Source organism: Rhamphochromis sp. 'chilingali' (assembly GCF_963969265.1).
Source record: "Rhamphochromis sp. 'chilingali' genome assembly, chromosome: 10".
Classification (NCBI taxonomy): Eukaryota; Metazoa; Chordata; class Actinopteri; order Cichliformes; family Cichlidae; genus Rhamphochromis; species Rhamphochromis sp. 'chilingali'.
In genome coordinates this window covers 12,201,736-12,217,758 of record NC_137937.1, presented here as the reverse complement: position 1 = coordinate 12,217,758, position 16,023 = coordinate 12,201,736, and the positions used below count along the sequence as shown (strand labels likewise).

The 16,023-nt window shown below is 40.7% G+C and overlaps 1 protein-coding gene across 4 annotated transcripts in view; it reads left to right on the top strand.

Moving 5' to 3' along the window:
- ncor2 (nuclear receptor corepressor 2) overlaps positions 1–16,023 on the top strand; it is a 91,622-nt gene that overhangs the window by 17,665 nt on the left and 57,934 nt on the right. For all 4 annotated transcript variants that reach the window (XM_080894457.1, XM_080894456.1, XM_080894455.1 and 1 more), the window contains exons 2-5: positions 125–320; positions 2,421–2,536; positions 10,060–10,237; positions 13,605–13,787. In XM_080894457.1, the coding sequence (XP_080750583.1) occupies positions 216–320; positions 2,421–2,536; positions 10,060–10,237; positions 13,605–13,787 (582 nt within the window). In that variant the 5' untranslated portion in view covers positions 125–215. The remainder of the gene's footprint in view (positions 1–124; positions 321–2,420; positions 2,537–10,059; positions 10,238–13,604; positions 13,788–16,023) is intronic.

The following is a 16,023-nucleotide window of genomic DNA, read 5'->3' as shown; positions in this document are numbered from 1 at the left end:
TACTATCCAGAAAGCATCAAAGAGCTGTGCTTACAGCCAGTTTTGTGATTATTCTGTTGTTGAGAGCAATTCCACTGGCCTAACTTTCAAAACATCTAATCTTTTTTCTTTTCTTTTCTCATAGGTTGCAGGCTAAAAGAAACGGCCGATAATGTGCAGCATCTGCTCTACAGCAACACCCACTTCCTGCCTGTAGAGGAAGCGGCTGTGCCAGCATGTCCTCTCATCCCCAGACTGTGCCGCCGGGCCGGAGGACTGTGGACACACGGCACCTGCCAAACCCCGCCACTCTACCACTGCAGCTGCAACGGGCACACACGGTAAGGGGCCTTACACACAATGATTTTAATGGAATCACTTGTGTTGCCTTTTTGTTTTGTAGGGAAAAACATTTGAAAGATGAAAACTGTAGTTGTGGCTTGGCTGTTCCTACTTGGATATTTGGTAATAGAGCTGGGCGATATGAGATTTTTTCATATCACGATATGTTTTTTTCATTTCAGGCGATAACGATATCTATCACGATATAAGCCAAATAACTATATTTGTAAGATTTAAATGTGCCGTTGCTCACAAGTAAAATGTGAAATAATCAGCAGCTTGTTTTTATTTAAATATTTATTTCCCATAATAAGTTCAACAGGGTAGATGTACTTAAGGAACATGAGACTTTTTCAGATAAATAAAGGCAAATATTGCAAACTACACAAAAGGCAGCCGCTAAAGCGTTTAAGTTTCAAAATAGAACAAACGAAACAGACTAAATTGTCAATTCCACTTAGAAACAAAATATTAATTCTAAAAATAAATCTTAGTTTGTTTTACAGAAGAACAGACAAAACTGACTAACTTTTGTCAATATCAAATAAACTGAGAACTAAAAGGAAATTCTCAATCTCTCCTTGTTGTATAGCTGAGCTTTTCAAACAGTTTTAACAGTTACTTTAGTCTGACAAAAGCCGAATGACGAATTAGCGCTTCCAGTCAGAGACTGAGGCTACGTCCACACGTACACGGGTATTTTTGAAAACGCAGATTTTCCGTTTTCGTTTTAAAAAAATAATCCCGTCCACACATAAAGGCAGAAATGAAGGAAAACGCTGCTATGAACATGCCAAAGCAGCAGGTGGCGCTAGATTCCTAACCGTGCAGAAATATTGGCCAATCAGAAGTCTAGAAGCCTCGGTGGGAAAAAGTAAACAAAGCTGGGGCATAGAAGCAGAACCGAGTCGTGTGTGTGGAGGGACAGTAACTGTGTGTATTTGTAAGCATTTAAACACTGCAGAGAGTAGAATTAACAGTAACAGTATTGTAGAAATTAATTTCACCGAAACAATAACGTGGCGCACAGTCTGACGCATGCACCAGTTTATTGTATTTGCAGACTTGCTTTCGGCACAATTTACAGTGCATGCTACTCTATTTTTTGTCAGACTTGAAATAGCCGAAATACCTTCACACTACGGAACTTCTATGGCTCTTCCGTTCGACAATCTCTCCGGCATTGGAACCATCATCTGTTTTCTCTTCGGTCACGCTCGGTTGATTTTTCTAGTCGGCACACTCATTTCCTCCATTACGCGCTGGCTGCTTCCCAAACAAACACACGTGCGGCTTGGCACTTGTGCGGTACGTAACAAGTCACGCGACGTGACGCTGCGGCTGTGATTGGTTCGGCTCTGCGCTACTTAATTTGGATTGGCTGACCTTTTATTTATTTATTTATTTTTTTAAGAGGACAAGAGCGGCGAGGTCTATCGCGATAGCTTAATTTCTCTATCGAGTAAAAGTTATATCGCGATACATATTGTTATCGTTCTATCGCCCAGCTCTATTTGGTAAACAGGATTTTAGTCAGATCTACTGGAAAGGGCTTAACCCCAAAGACCCCCATAGGTGTTTTTCCAGATTACACTGCCGTAACCTGAAAATGGTCCCCTCATTAGATGTTTGAGTTGAAAGTTCATGTTTTTGTTATGGAGTCGGCATCAAGGCCTTCCGCATGATTTCCACCCACATCTCCTAATTATCAAGATTATGTTCTTCCACGCATCGTCGACAAAGCTGTCTGTGCTTGAAAGAAGAGGCCTCTGGCTGACGTAAAAGTTCATTCACTGACCTTTAGTGTTTGCAAGGCTTTTTTTTTCACTTGAATGACAGGAAGTTCCAAGACTTTAGGCCACCATTAGTTTAACCCTGCTGCTCCTTTATGTCATCATATTCATTGGACGATGAAAGTTGATGGAATGTGTGACATATCGCCAACTGACAGAGAGCTTAAGATAAAAGATAAGAAATTACAGGAGAACCAAGGCAGGAGACTTTTTTTGGGGGGAGGTATTTGTGGTTTTCTAACACTAACATTACGTGGTGTTCTAATGAGGATGGAGTTTCTATAAGATTTGTTGTCTCTGTTGTAGGATGTCGGACTGGTTGACTACCCCTCTCATCATAGCAGGGAATACAGTCCCCACCTCACCCAGCCCCATCGTCGTCGACCTTCTTTGCTTTCAGAGTTCCAGCCTGGAAGTGAAAGGTAAGGATGCCTTCTTCATGAATATGGTCTATCCCCTCACGAGGAACACATTTCTCTAATTTTGAAACCTACCAGAGAAGATTTCTCTTGGTCTTTTTTTTTTTTTTTTTTTTTTTTTTAAACTGCGTGAGGTCACTGATTGCAATTGAATGTATGTGTAGATATAAAATTGGTGTCGGTGAATGCCCAACAATGTCTACTACAAAAAATATTTTAGGTTAACATAATTATAGCTTTTGCTGAACAAAAAAATGCTATTGATGTATTGTTACAGATCATTTCAGCATCTGCCACTGCTTTAGTTTTATTGGTGACACCATATTTTTATACTAGATGCACATTTCAATTAAAAAAGAAAGAAAGAAAAGTAATTCATCCTTAATAGTGTAATTTTAGAAATGTGGGACTGAGCTGTAGTAGTAGATGAAAGTCAGAGACTTTGTGGTGAATGGGGAAGATGTCACACATCAAGGGAGCGGCCTTTTGGGCCGCCAGCTCTGGATATTGGATGGATGGATGCTTATGTGGCATTGCCAAATTTGATGAATTTGTTCTTGTTGATTGCTAGCCACAGCCACATAGAGGCTTCTTGCAGACAGCATTTGTTATGCAGTATTATTCTGTTAAAGCCTGTGCCTGTTAACCCTCCCCCAGTTTAATCCTTATGTAATTGGCATCTGCAGCCGTTCTTCTGTAATGTTGTGTTAAACTGCTGTGCTGGGCAATGAAGCTTGCAGAGGTGGTTTTTAAAAAAAATTTTTTTATTTTTATTTTTAAAAAAAAAAGCTTTTCTAATCGACCAAACAGTAAATTGGCCAAAGAATTGTATGAGTAGTACCTTGTCAATGCAGATGCAGGTCTTGTACCTGCTAATGGTCTTTATTTATATAATATAATCTCTTTTTGAGGATGAAACTTGATGAGTACTTAGAAATAATTGATGTGCATGATATGAATTTTGCATGACGCACAGAGGAAGTCACAAGAATTTTTTTCCTCCTTCAGTTGTTTGGCAGATTTTCTTGCATGTATTAAAACATGCATGGAATACAAAATGTAGGCAGACTTTACTAGAAATCAGCTGACAGATATTACATCAGTCAGGAGTAGGCTGGGGTCTGTCTTTCAGTATATAAATCATCTTGTGTGTCTGACATGGCAGACAGCAGATGGCAAAATGATTCTGTAGCACTGTGGGGCTGTGGCATATTTTTTATTTTTATTTTTGGCTTATTTAAATGTCAGTCTGCTAGCATTATGGTCTTCACTGTATAACAGAGAGCTGTGCACTGGCCCCATTTAACAGTTATTAGCTTAGCCCGCAGTGCGGGAACATTGGGTCATGGTTTGATAAACAGATAAACACTGCACAGTTTGAATGCTTCCCACTAGCTTCTGATTTTCTGACTCTTCATTCAATCACTTGGCAGTCTCTCTGAGTTGACTCACTTGTGCCTTCTGCAGCTTTTACAGTGGCAATGAATTATGTTTTTAAGCACATAAAAATAACCTTCATATGAGAAGGAGAGATTACAGACAGGTAGCCCACATTTCTTTGTAGAAGCTGAAATAAACCGGTGGTCTTGCTGGCAGGCGTCTGGGGGTGGGGAAGCTTTCAGCTGAATATTTCAGGGCTTCAGCATTCCTTTAGAGATCTCAGAATTCAGACTGAAGCTCATTCAGAGTGTGAATAGTGTAATTCTGGCCTTTGGAATCCTTCAGTCTATTCTCTTCTGTGTGCTTGTCTTTTCACAAGTCTCGGTAATTCTGCACACCATGTTTCCATTTGTAGCAAACTCGGGGAGAAAATGTGAGCACTAATATGGCCTTTAGAAACTGTGCCATTCTCCAGAGATCTGTCATACTGAGAAACGGTTTGACAGATTAATGTTTTCTCTTTAATAATCTGGACTGAAGGCAGGAGGAAATGTGCTATTTTAACCTAATTACAGGTCAGAAAACCGTTGCAGTGTGTAATCACTTGTGAACCACTATGGCAGTTGTTTGTTTCACCTTCCTTTTTTACTCCTTGCAGTATCTCACTCACTCCCCCTCTTCCCGTCTGTGTGAGATCATCCCAGCTTCTTGAGAAAGGGAGCGAATACATTTTCTAGCAAGCATAACAAGATACTGAAGCCACTTAACACTTTATTTTCTGGACAGAACAGAGTGTCTAAACGTGTCTGGTGCAAGAATGGAAAATGAGTTTGCACCATAGCCTGCATTATTGTTGAATTATTCTGTGAAAGTAATCGGAGTCCTTTGGGCATATGGGTAGGTGCAGTTTGGCAGTGTTCGTAGTCTTTTTAAATGAATCCTTTGTATTGCTGCTCTTTGAATGCCTAGACATCCCAGTCTTTCTTTCATTCAAATGTGTTGCATTTGTAATTGCAATGCAGCCTTTTTTGATTAAGGCCTCTAATGTGCTGAATTACTTTACATACATTATTTCATTTGATTGTTCTGCCTCTACCTGCATTTCACACATTGATTTCCTAGAAACAGATCTTTTAAGTATTTGAATAAATGTGGTTGCTACGATATTTTGTAAATATTCTCCAGTATTTTTGGCCACTGGGCAACTTTATTCCGTAATGTGAACAGAAAAGTAGATGGCTTGCACATTTTGCATGAAGTTTTTGAGCTCCACCCGCCGTCCCCACTCTACTGTGCATTATCTCACTTTCATTCATCCCAGCTGTGGTGCATTTAGCCAGGAGTCAGTCTCTCTCTGTCTCTGTCTCTCTCTCTGTCTCTCTCTCTGTCTCTCTCTGTCTCTCTCTCTGTCTCTCTCTCTCTCTCTCTCTCTCTCTCTCTCTCTCTCTCTCTCTCTCTCTCTCTCTCTCTCTCTCTCTCTCTCTCTCTCTCTCTCTCTCTCTCTCTCTCTCTCTCTCTCTCTCTCTCTCTCTCTCTCTCTCTCTCTCTCTCTCTCTCTCTCTCTCTCTCTCTCTCTCTCTCTCTCTCTGTGTGTGTGTGTGTCTCTCTCTCTCTCTCTCTCTCTCTCTCTCTGTGTGTGTGTGTGTGTGTGTGTGTGTGTGTGTGTCTGTGTGTGTGTCTCTCTCTGTGTGTGTGTGTGTGTGTGTGTGTGTGTCTCTCTGTCTCTGTTAGCCTTTCCTGCACCGTGCACAGCTGCGTAGCTGCTCCTCTGGGGAGCAACGAAGAGATTGGCAGCCACACAAACGCTGTAGTGCTTTCACAACAACAGGCAGCAATCAGCATACACGATCTCTGTTCTTGGCATAATGGGGCCCAAGCCAGTAAGAAAGTAGTGGGGTGTTGTGTTGCTCCTTCCCTGTCTCTGCCATACACTCTCAGCTCTCACCTCCATGCACATCTTTCTCCTATCCTCCAGACAAATCCTCCCTAGTGAACAGATTATTCTGCACGCTCACATGGGAGAGAGGGAGAAAGAAAGAGAAGAGAAGAAAAGGACAGGGGGAGAGACGGAGAGAGAAGGGGGTGGGCTGGAGAGTTTGATGTGATTATGTAAGTGCCAGTCCTCTATGGAGATGAGGAAGTATTCGACTGAATGAGTGAGAAAATTGTGTCCGGGGGAGAAATCGCACACCATCTGGGCAATATTTTTTCCCTCCGGTTGCTTTTGTTATATATGTATCTCTATCTTTTGCCGTTTGCAGTCCATAATGTTTGCGACTTGTCTTTAAATTATATAATTAAAAAAAAAAAAAAAAAAAAAAAGCATAACACATTTCAGTCCAACATGCATGTCCACATTTTTGGATTATGTTAATGTCTTGATTGTTACACCACACCTCCAGACAGTGATGGGCTACATGTTCTTTGGCACATAAAGAAACCTCACACTAGGCCATTGTGGGTATTGGACCAGCAATTATGGTTGTGTTTTCCCTCTTCTCTTCAGAAGCTACTTCCATTTTGACACTGGCAGCAAAGTCACCGACATTCTGGCATCTGCCTTCAGGGCAGATTTGAGAAAACTGCTCCCCTAGTAAGAACAGAGATCCATTTACAACCGGGCTAATAAAACTTCCCACATCTAAGTAGCGAGTGCAGTTAACATGTGGAAACTGTCATTTGACTGCACACCAAGGCCCCCTTTTTACTGGTTTCCCCAGTGTATTAATGAATTTAATGAATGTGAAAAGTGTGATTTATACTGCCACTGCACATGCAGCATATCATGATTAGATCGCGCCACATTGTCTCTTAGTGTAAGTAAGGCTCAAACATCCAGAGCCATTGTACTGTTGGTGTGCAGTATAGGGAGTGTCATAGTTTCCTCGAAGCTTGAAACAAAGCCTTTTATGACTTTTGTATGCAGTGGCCACACACAAACCCCACAAAGACCTTCGGTATATGCTGCTGTAAATGTTAGTGTTACAGTGAGTCACCATTTCCAATTTTCTTCCTTCCTTATTTTTTCCACTTTCCAGTCCTGGGTAACCAATTGCATGCTGCCATATTACAACAACAAAAAAGGCAGTCAGTGATTATTTGATGATGATTCGGTTTGAACCAAGCCAAGCCCGCTGACGCTTGTGTCAGCCTTGAACACAAGGATTTAGGACAGCCTGATCTCAGGCTGTAACTGTCAACTTGTTTACACGTGACTTTTTTGTTGTGGTCTGTATAAATGGGATTTAATTAGGTCATCGTGATAAAACAAGCCTGCTCTGAGTCTTGTCTCTAGCCCACAGGATTAGTGTTGTCCTCTCAAATTCGTTAACTGATGGCGTAATTTTTGACCACGGACCACATCTCTCTTAAATGTCATTTTTATTTCCAAAAACGTGAAGGAGAAAACGACAAAACAGGAGTGTCAACGCTTCAGGGTGAGCTGAGGCTAAAATAATAAACAAAAACTAAGCTAAGCTCCGATGCCCATGTACATTAACTCACAGAAAAAGAAGAGAAAACAGCACTTCATTCTCAATACTCATACTTAGGCGTTCAGGGAAGCAAGTGAGCCTCTCTCGCCATTGGTTCTGTGGGCTCTGCGTATAGGGTGGGTTTACAGGCTGGAACCGGTCACCCAGGAGCTGTACATCAGCACACCAATCACAGATGAGCACCTGCACAGTCGAATTGCCATACATCTGCAACGTTAACAGTTTCCATAATGCAGCGCGTTGTTCGGAAACTAAAACAAAGACAACAGTTGTAACAATGCAAAATGAGATTGTTAAGCATTCCAACACTGGCTCTAAAACCTGCCTATAATGTTGCCATAAGATGGTCTGCTTTCATTCTGCAATTATATGGGGTCAAACTGGCATTTCCGTGCAATCTATTTCTGATTATACAGCAATTAACTGTGACAAATCAGTGAAAATCACATGTGTTGCTGTTTACATAGTTAAAATGTGAATTTACTTCTATTACATTTGCGGTTAGCAACCTTCCTTTTATATAAGAACTTGAATACAGAACACAACCAGCTGGCAGCCAGTGGAGAATAAGTTGTGCTTATTGATAAAGACTCATTCAGACTGATGGTAACATGTTTGCATTCTGCATTTATAAATTAGATGGCAATTATTTTCATACCTTTGCAGTTACACTCAGAGAGTTTCAGTCAGTCCAGTTTGGACTGTAACTGAAGCTTGAAGTTCTCTTCTTCCATGGCTTACTAACATGCGGGGTTCAGTGCTGGGTCTGTTATTTCGTTTTGTTTTCTGTTTTCTTGTGTTCTGTGTTATTGTGGGCGCTTTACATTGCAATATGAAGTGCCTTAAGGCAACAGTTGTTAGGATTTGGTGTCTTAAAAATTAAACTGAATTTTCTTTATTTTCTTCTTTAGTGGGTATCATGAGTATTGTTGCACAGATTGTGGACATTGTTTACTGGGTTAGATGACCCATCTTTCTCATATTCAAGAGAAAATGGTGCAGGCAGACTAGCATGTTCTAGGGAGCAAGCTCATATTACCCTTATTTTATACATACTTTACACTGGTCTCAGTGGATTTTAGAATTTATTTCAAAACGCTTGTATACAGACCACTAAATGGTCTAGCTCCAGCTTTGGGCCAATGTGTAGTTGGTGGCATTTAATGTAAATTCTCTGCGGAGTCTGCATGATCACAAAACATGGGCAAGCTTTTGGATTGTTCAACATCTACCCTCACAGTCTATTTATAAAATATACATCAGTTGAACCCAAGTGGATGTGGGAATTATGAGGTTTTAAAACTGAAGAGTAGCGGGACAGAGCCTTCACTCAGTGGCAGTTATGGAGTAGTCTTTTGCTCTGGTTTTATGACTGCCAACTTTGTAAGTTTTTTTTTTTTTTTTTTTTAAAGGAGAGCAAGAGATTCTGTTTGATATTAACTGCCTTTAATTGTTTACTGTAGTTCTATTTCATTCCGTGGTTTTGCCTTGCTACTAGGGCAGCACGATTTTGCATAAAATGAGAATCACGATTTTTTTGGCTTAGAATTGAGATCACGATTCTCTCACGATTTTCTTTTCCAGTATAAATATTTATTGCACTTATTAACTGCACATCAACTTCGTAACAGTTGAGACTAAACATAAAAAAAACAAATGTCTCACGTTTTGTTGTTGCCGCTAAATGTTGTACTGCTTGAAATTCCGTCTCCACCGTTGCTCGACACTGCGTGTATAGAGCAGGTAGTGCAACAATAGAAAAATAGTTGTGGGACGGCACTGTGTAGCGTTTGTCTAGGGTGTTGATCATTTTCCTAAATCCCTCGTTTTGATGGGAGTCAGGTGATAAGTAATAGCCTCTAATTTCTTTGTGCCTGCGGGAGTTCGACGGGTATAGGGAAGCGCTGTATAAGGTTCCCGTTATTGATGTTTGGGTGGTTGACCGGGACGGATTTTCTCCTGTCACTTTCTCGTCATCCCTGACGTGCTCTCCGTTGTTTTTTCCCCTGCTAATTTTAGCATCACACGGCACAGCTTCTGGATCACGTGGTATAAGGCTCCGCCCTTGTCATTTGTTGAACAGGAAGAGTGAGCGCTTGTTTTCATGCAGAGTATGTCCCGGATCAAAATGCGGCACAATCGTCGTCGTCGGCTTTTTTTTTTTTTTTTTTTTTTTTTAAATCGTTGTCATTTGGAAATGAGATCGCACATAAGTATGAATCGAGATCGCGATTTTCTAACGATTAATCGTGCAGCCCTACTTGCTACTATATTTTAATTATCTGGTATAGAGCAGGTTTTATTGTGTGTCTCTCCAGTAGTTGTATTTATTTTTATACTGTTCTGTTGTAGAGCACTTTGACTTCATGTCTGTGCAAATTACCTTTATAAATAAGCTGTACTCACTTAACACAAAACCAACAAGGCACTAAGTCACCAAGACATCTTTAAGTGCCCTTTCGTATGTGGCACCTGGACTTTAACACTATCATTGGTCCTGTGCGTTTCAAGATGGAGTCACTATGTCTGTGCAAGAACAAGATATCAAGGAAAATGTTGCTTTTCATCAGTATCTGTTTTTTCCTTCTATAACATTTTGTACTTTTTCTTATCTGCTGCATTTGTTTTTTTTTTTTTTTATGTCTTTTGCAGAGGACAGGAGCAGCATATCCGCTATGAGCACATCTACCTAACAGAGCCCACTGGCCAATCAGAGGTGGAGTATGCAGATATCAAAAGGCCTCGTTTAGAGATGGGACCAGAGTCTGTGATGAGGCCTTCATCCCACCGCCCGCCATTGCCTCTGGGAGGGCCTGAGGACATGACAAAGGTCAGTAGTTGGTATGAAGTACAGTAAAAGTGCCAGCAAGCGAATGAAAACAAAAAACATTCGTCCTTGACTTTGCTGCTAATAACAATAGAAGAAAGCCATGCTAAATGCAAAATACAGGGCTAGATGTAAAACAAAGTTTTTCAATTAACACAATCAGTATTTTGGGAGTTTGCTGTATTACCAAAATGATATTCAACAATTATGATTTTCCTTGAAAAATAACACACACACACAAAAAAATCATCCTAGAAATCTGTTTTTTATTTGACTCCTTCAGAGCCCCAGAGGATGTTATTAGACACACAGCCGAGGTTGTAGAGAGAGATTCAGCATTGTAGCTAAGCTGGCTCTCTGTGAGCAGCAGTAGGAAGACTAAGGTAGTTGTGAAACAGCAATTAATAAATAATAGAGCTGACCTAGATTTCAAAAGACTGAGCACGAAACTGTGTGAACTACAGATCAAAATGACTTGCTTGTGTGTAGAGCTGCTGATGAGGAGGTGTTCCTGATTTTACACAGAGTGCTTCGAACTGCCAGGGGAGGCAGCCAGCCAAGGAATGGTAAATAGATACAACAATAACAGACGGCACAGGGGAAAAAAGACAGACTCTTAGGCTAGCAGGGAAACATTCAGGAATGCCAGCAATTCCCCCTTAGAGCGGCAAGGGCTGGAAACCCATTATGTAAGTGATGTCAGATGCAGTCACTGTGTGGAACAAGTGCACCTAATGCTACTGAGTTAGAAAGGGAGATGCGGCTGAAATGAGGCAAAGGGCAGATGTAGGGAGATGCAGATAAAGGGTAATAGAGGAAAATAAGAGTAAAAGGCTAACAGTAAAAAGGGAGTAGGCCAGTAGTATCAGACAAAGCTGATGGTTACAGCATGACTCACATGGACTGAGAATCAGAGGGACAAAGGCAGCATGTTACAGTAAACCATTGTTCAATCATCCTGAATTTGTGGTTTTTGGAAAGAAAATGAAATATAAGGGAGCATAAGAGTGAGACATTAGGAGAAATCATCTTTACAGGGATGATCTCAGAGTTCACTGGCCTTATATGGCTTAAAAATGAGCATTGCTGTTGATGTTATGAAATATTTATGGCACTGAAGGAATTCACATGTGACAAAGCTGACTAATGCACTTTCCCCTCTTATAAGGTTTCTGCTTCTGTTGCGTGTGTGCAATCCTTTTATTCTGAGGTTTATCACAGAAAGCAGTAATATGTTGGTTAGCTTGACGCGCCTTTGATAACCGGGATTGCTTTGAAGGAGGAGGGAATGATATGATTTGGCTTTTGCACACGTGGTGGCATTAGTAGGATTGTGTTTGTGGGCTCTACCATACTCTAAGCCTTGCTAGCATCTGTGAATAAATAGAGTGGTTAGTTGTTAGGGCATCCAATTAAACCAAGTGCTGTTTGGCATTGGTGTTATATTAGGTGCAAAGTATTATAATGACATTCACCTTTGACATATGTGAAAGTCATGTTTCAGTCACATCGGTTTCAGTAGGTTGACTCTAGCACTTTCTCAATCTAGAATTGAGAAAGTGAACTCTGAACTTAGCACGAGAACAGGATGTCTAAGGCTTCACATCATGCTGAAGAGTGTGAAACGGTTAAGCTATAAGCTATACTGGACTGGGCTTAGCAATTGAACTGTGACCTTTTCACACAATGTCAAAGGTCTAGGAACTCTTGACGTACCGCTTAACCAAAGAAAGGATAGCGTAGGGAGCAAAATCAGAGGGAGAAGTTGATTTGAAAAATGTAGTTTTGTCATATCATCGAATCCCATCTGGATAAACAAGGTTTCTAACTCAACTATTTCGTTTGCAGCTGTTGAAAGTTATTATAGTTGAGAGATGTTTTTTGGACAACATGAGTATGTCCTGTAGTTTACTGCTATATATGGTGAGTGCTTTGTTAGGGCTATCCTAGGATTTCATCATTAAGGACAGCGCCTGAGCATCCTCTGGCACTGACATTTTCAATCACAGCAGATCTGCAGGGCTGTAATGCCACCTGCCTGGTCCAGATTAGCCTACTTACGTAACCTTCATTTCAAACGTTTAAAAATAACACAATACAAAACCCAAGTTGGATAAACACTAAAATGTGTGCATATATTCAAAAAGTAGGAACATTCACAAGCACCCAGATCTTTGGCCCAATTGTTATTGAGAAATGACAGCCAGCTGTTTTTTTTTTTTTTTTTTTTTGTTTTTTTTTTTTTTCTTTCCTTCCTCTAATAATTGTTGATGTATTTTAGACATAAAAAAAATGCATTGCTCTTGTTCAGGCAGTTATAATAGTTTGAGTGTACAAGGGTGTTTGTCCACATAGCCAAAACTTTGGTGTAGAGATCACACAATTTTTTTTTTGTGTTTGTGTGCACAGAGAATAAAAGTACTGTAGAGATTTTTTTCCCCCTCCCTGCTTCTCTCTTTTCCTTTGGCTGCAAAAAATGCTGTGAATACTTGTATGAGGCACGCATTAAGGACTGGTATTTCCATTACGGCAGAAAGCCAGAAGAGTAACAGTACGGAGGCTTGACATACTGTCTCTCTATATAGCAATAAACTAATATCATTAACGTAACACACTTAACTCTGTCAGTTCAGTGTCAAGTGGTTTTCTAGTGCAGTGACTTCAGACGAGCTTTCACAGTAGCTCGCTGCACTCAGCGCTGTGGGGTGCTAATATTAGCTGCTTGTGCTGTTTGAAAGCCAATCTGCATAGCAGTCCCTCTCTTTGTGTAGCCAAAGAGCTACAGAAATGGATACCAATGCAGGGCCACAAACGCTGCTCAGTTAATGGAGATACCTCTGTTTTTTTTTTTTTTTTTTTTTTTTTTTTGGACTGACTCACATCATTTCTACTTTGCTGGTTAATGAGTATCACCAGAATTTAAACCTCCCGCACATCCACTACCAATCTGATATCTCCCAAAGTGTCGTCACAGCAACAAAAATGGAGTGAGTTTGTATTTTTAAACAGTCTCTATTGTGCCTAAATCTGGTGAGAGAATCTGTGTGTTCACGGAGCCAATGTGCTGTCATTTATTCACTGGCATGTGCTATTGATGTAAAAGGGTACACGCACTGTTTGGATGATGTTTCTTATAGAGTGGCCTTGAGAAATGGAAGGCGTGGGAGGAAACCTACAAGGTCGTTCTCTATAAAGAGCTTCTAGCAACAGCTTTTATGCTTGTTGTTTGTGAGGGCTCTTTTTTCTGACCTTCTGGCTATAACATTGTATACACGTGTCACACTACAAAAACCCCATTTGCTTCATTCTTACATCTTTTATATGTTTTACATCTAATCATGACACTGTGCTCTCTGTTGTGCTTCTGTAGGATCGCGGAAGCGCCATTGGGAAGCTGGAGCCCATCTCCCCTGTAAGTCCTGTCCATATTGATCCTGACTTGGAGCTGGTTCCAGCTCGGTTCTCCAAGGAAGAATTGATTCAGAACATGGACCGTGTAGACAGGGAGATCAGCATGGTGGAGCAGCAGATTTGCAAGCTTCGCAAAAAACAGGTGTGTAAATGTACAGTTCTGCTCTTAACTTTGAGGACATACTGGTTACAGAATGTTGCCATCTTATTAATGTACTAGCGTCACAAAAGTGTTGTAAGCTGATTTTAATCAGTGGGAACGCGTGTTCCAAGAATGTATTTGCCAGCTAGGTTGCAAAATAGTTTATCTTGTACAGCAATGAAGAAAAAGCTTCACATTCTTTCCTTTTCAGTCAGTATGACACATTTACGTCTCATATTCAAGTCAAGTCAAGTTGGCTTTATTGTCACTTCAACCATATACAGTTAGTACACAGTGAAGCGAAACAACGTTCACTCCAGGACCAAGGTGCTACATGCAACATAAATTTACAACATAAATTAACAGAAAACACTAAACTAGCTAACTAAGAGGCCTAGTTAGCTGGCTAGCAGAGACAAGACAGACTGACCTAACATAAATTACAACATAAATTAACAAAAACTAACTATCTAGGGAAGCCTTTTTTTTTTTTTTTTTAAACAGACAGCAGACAACAAAGTGCACGTGCAAATGTGCAAACAAGAGCAACAAAGTGACAGTGTGACAAAAAAAAAAAACACAACGTAACATAATAATAAGGTTTTGTGATGGTGAGTTGAGGTAGTGGAGGAACAGTAAACATTCCTTAGTGTAGCAGCAAAAATTAGGAAGTAAAGAAGTTAGTGCAAAAAGTCCAGTAATAATATTGTGCAAAAGAGCATTTACAGGTTGGTGTGTACGATATTGGTGGTGTAGGTCAGTGTGTTTGCGCTTGTGTTGATTAGTCAGTCCAGTCTCAATGTTTTGAGGTAGTTGAGTTAAGGTGTGTGTGTGTGTGTGTGTGTGTGTGTGTGTGTGTGTGTGTGTGTGTGTGTGTGTGTGTGTGTGTGTGTGTGTGTGTGTGTGTGTGTGTGTGTGTGTGTGTATCAGTCCAGTCCCATTTTGCTGAGGAGACGGATGGCTTGTGGAAAAAAGCTGTTGCACAGTCTGGATGTGTGTGCCCGAATGCTTCGGTACCTTTTTCCAGATGGCAGGAGTGTGAAGAGTGTGTGAGAGGGGTGTGTCCGATCAGCCACAATGCTGGTGGCTTTGCGAATGCAGCGTCTGGTCTAGATGTCCTCAATAGAGGGGAGAGAGACCCCAATGATCTTCTCTGCTGTTCCCACTATCCGCTGTAGGGTCTTGCGGTCCGATATGGCACAGTTCCCAAACCAGACAGTGATGCAGCCGCTCAGGATGCTCTCGATATTGCAATCATTGTTACCTTCCTAGATTACAAAATATAGTTTCATTAAACTTAAAATTAGACTGTAAATAATTATGCAGGGTTTCCCACAAAAGTGGATTCTGTTTGTGATGGTAACTGCGTGGTGGGTTGCCGTGTGCATGTCGCTTTTACCTGCTCTTCTAGCTCCCAAAACAGCATATTGGCTGCTGCCCTCTTCCTTTTCCTCCTCCTCATAACCTACTTCTTTCTTCATTAGCTATCTCTTTCTTTTGCTACTTCTGCTGCCACAGCAACCCTGGAAATATTTTAAGCACATTATGGTACATGATAATCACATGGGGGAGACATTTCTGCTTTCATTTAAAGAAAATTCTATAACCATTTAAAGATTTTGGGAAAACTCATTGAGTCTTTAAATTTTTTCAGTATCCATGTGAGTTAAGTTAAACATTCCACACATAATCAGTCGTGCGGGTGAGATATTTTGTGCGTAGAAGTTCAGTAGAAACTGCTGTGATGTCATTCATGTGCAGTCATCCTGCATTCATGCTAATAAATCACACTGAAATTGGGTTAAAGAAAAAAAGTACTGAACTGTTTGTCGTGCTTGTAGAAGACGTTGCCAGCACTTGCATGCGCCTGTGTTGAGTTTTCTTAGTGTACTGTCGTGTTTGTTTGAAATAATTGGTTTTCCAGTGTGACTTTCCCTGCCAGGCTTCAGTTGGCATCAAAGCAATAAAGTCTTAAATAGTCTTTGCTGTGTTGTAATCACCACATTTGAGCTTGTAGCTGTTTTTTGCTTGGTGTGCAGTGATTATATACACAAACTACACCAGGCTTAGTTCTCTTCACTATTTAATTTGGGACAAAAGTAAGTTGAAAATGTATATGGAGCTATATATAACAGCTTCTCTGGGGGAGGAGTGAGACTATGGTGAGGTTTTGTGTTTGTCTGCACCACTTGTATGCTGACCACACCACTTCCCCTTTGGCTTCCTTCCATGATCA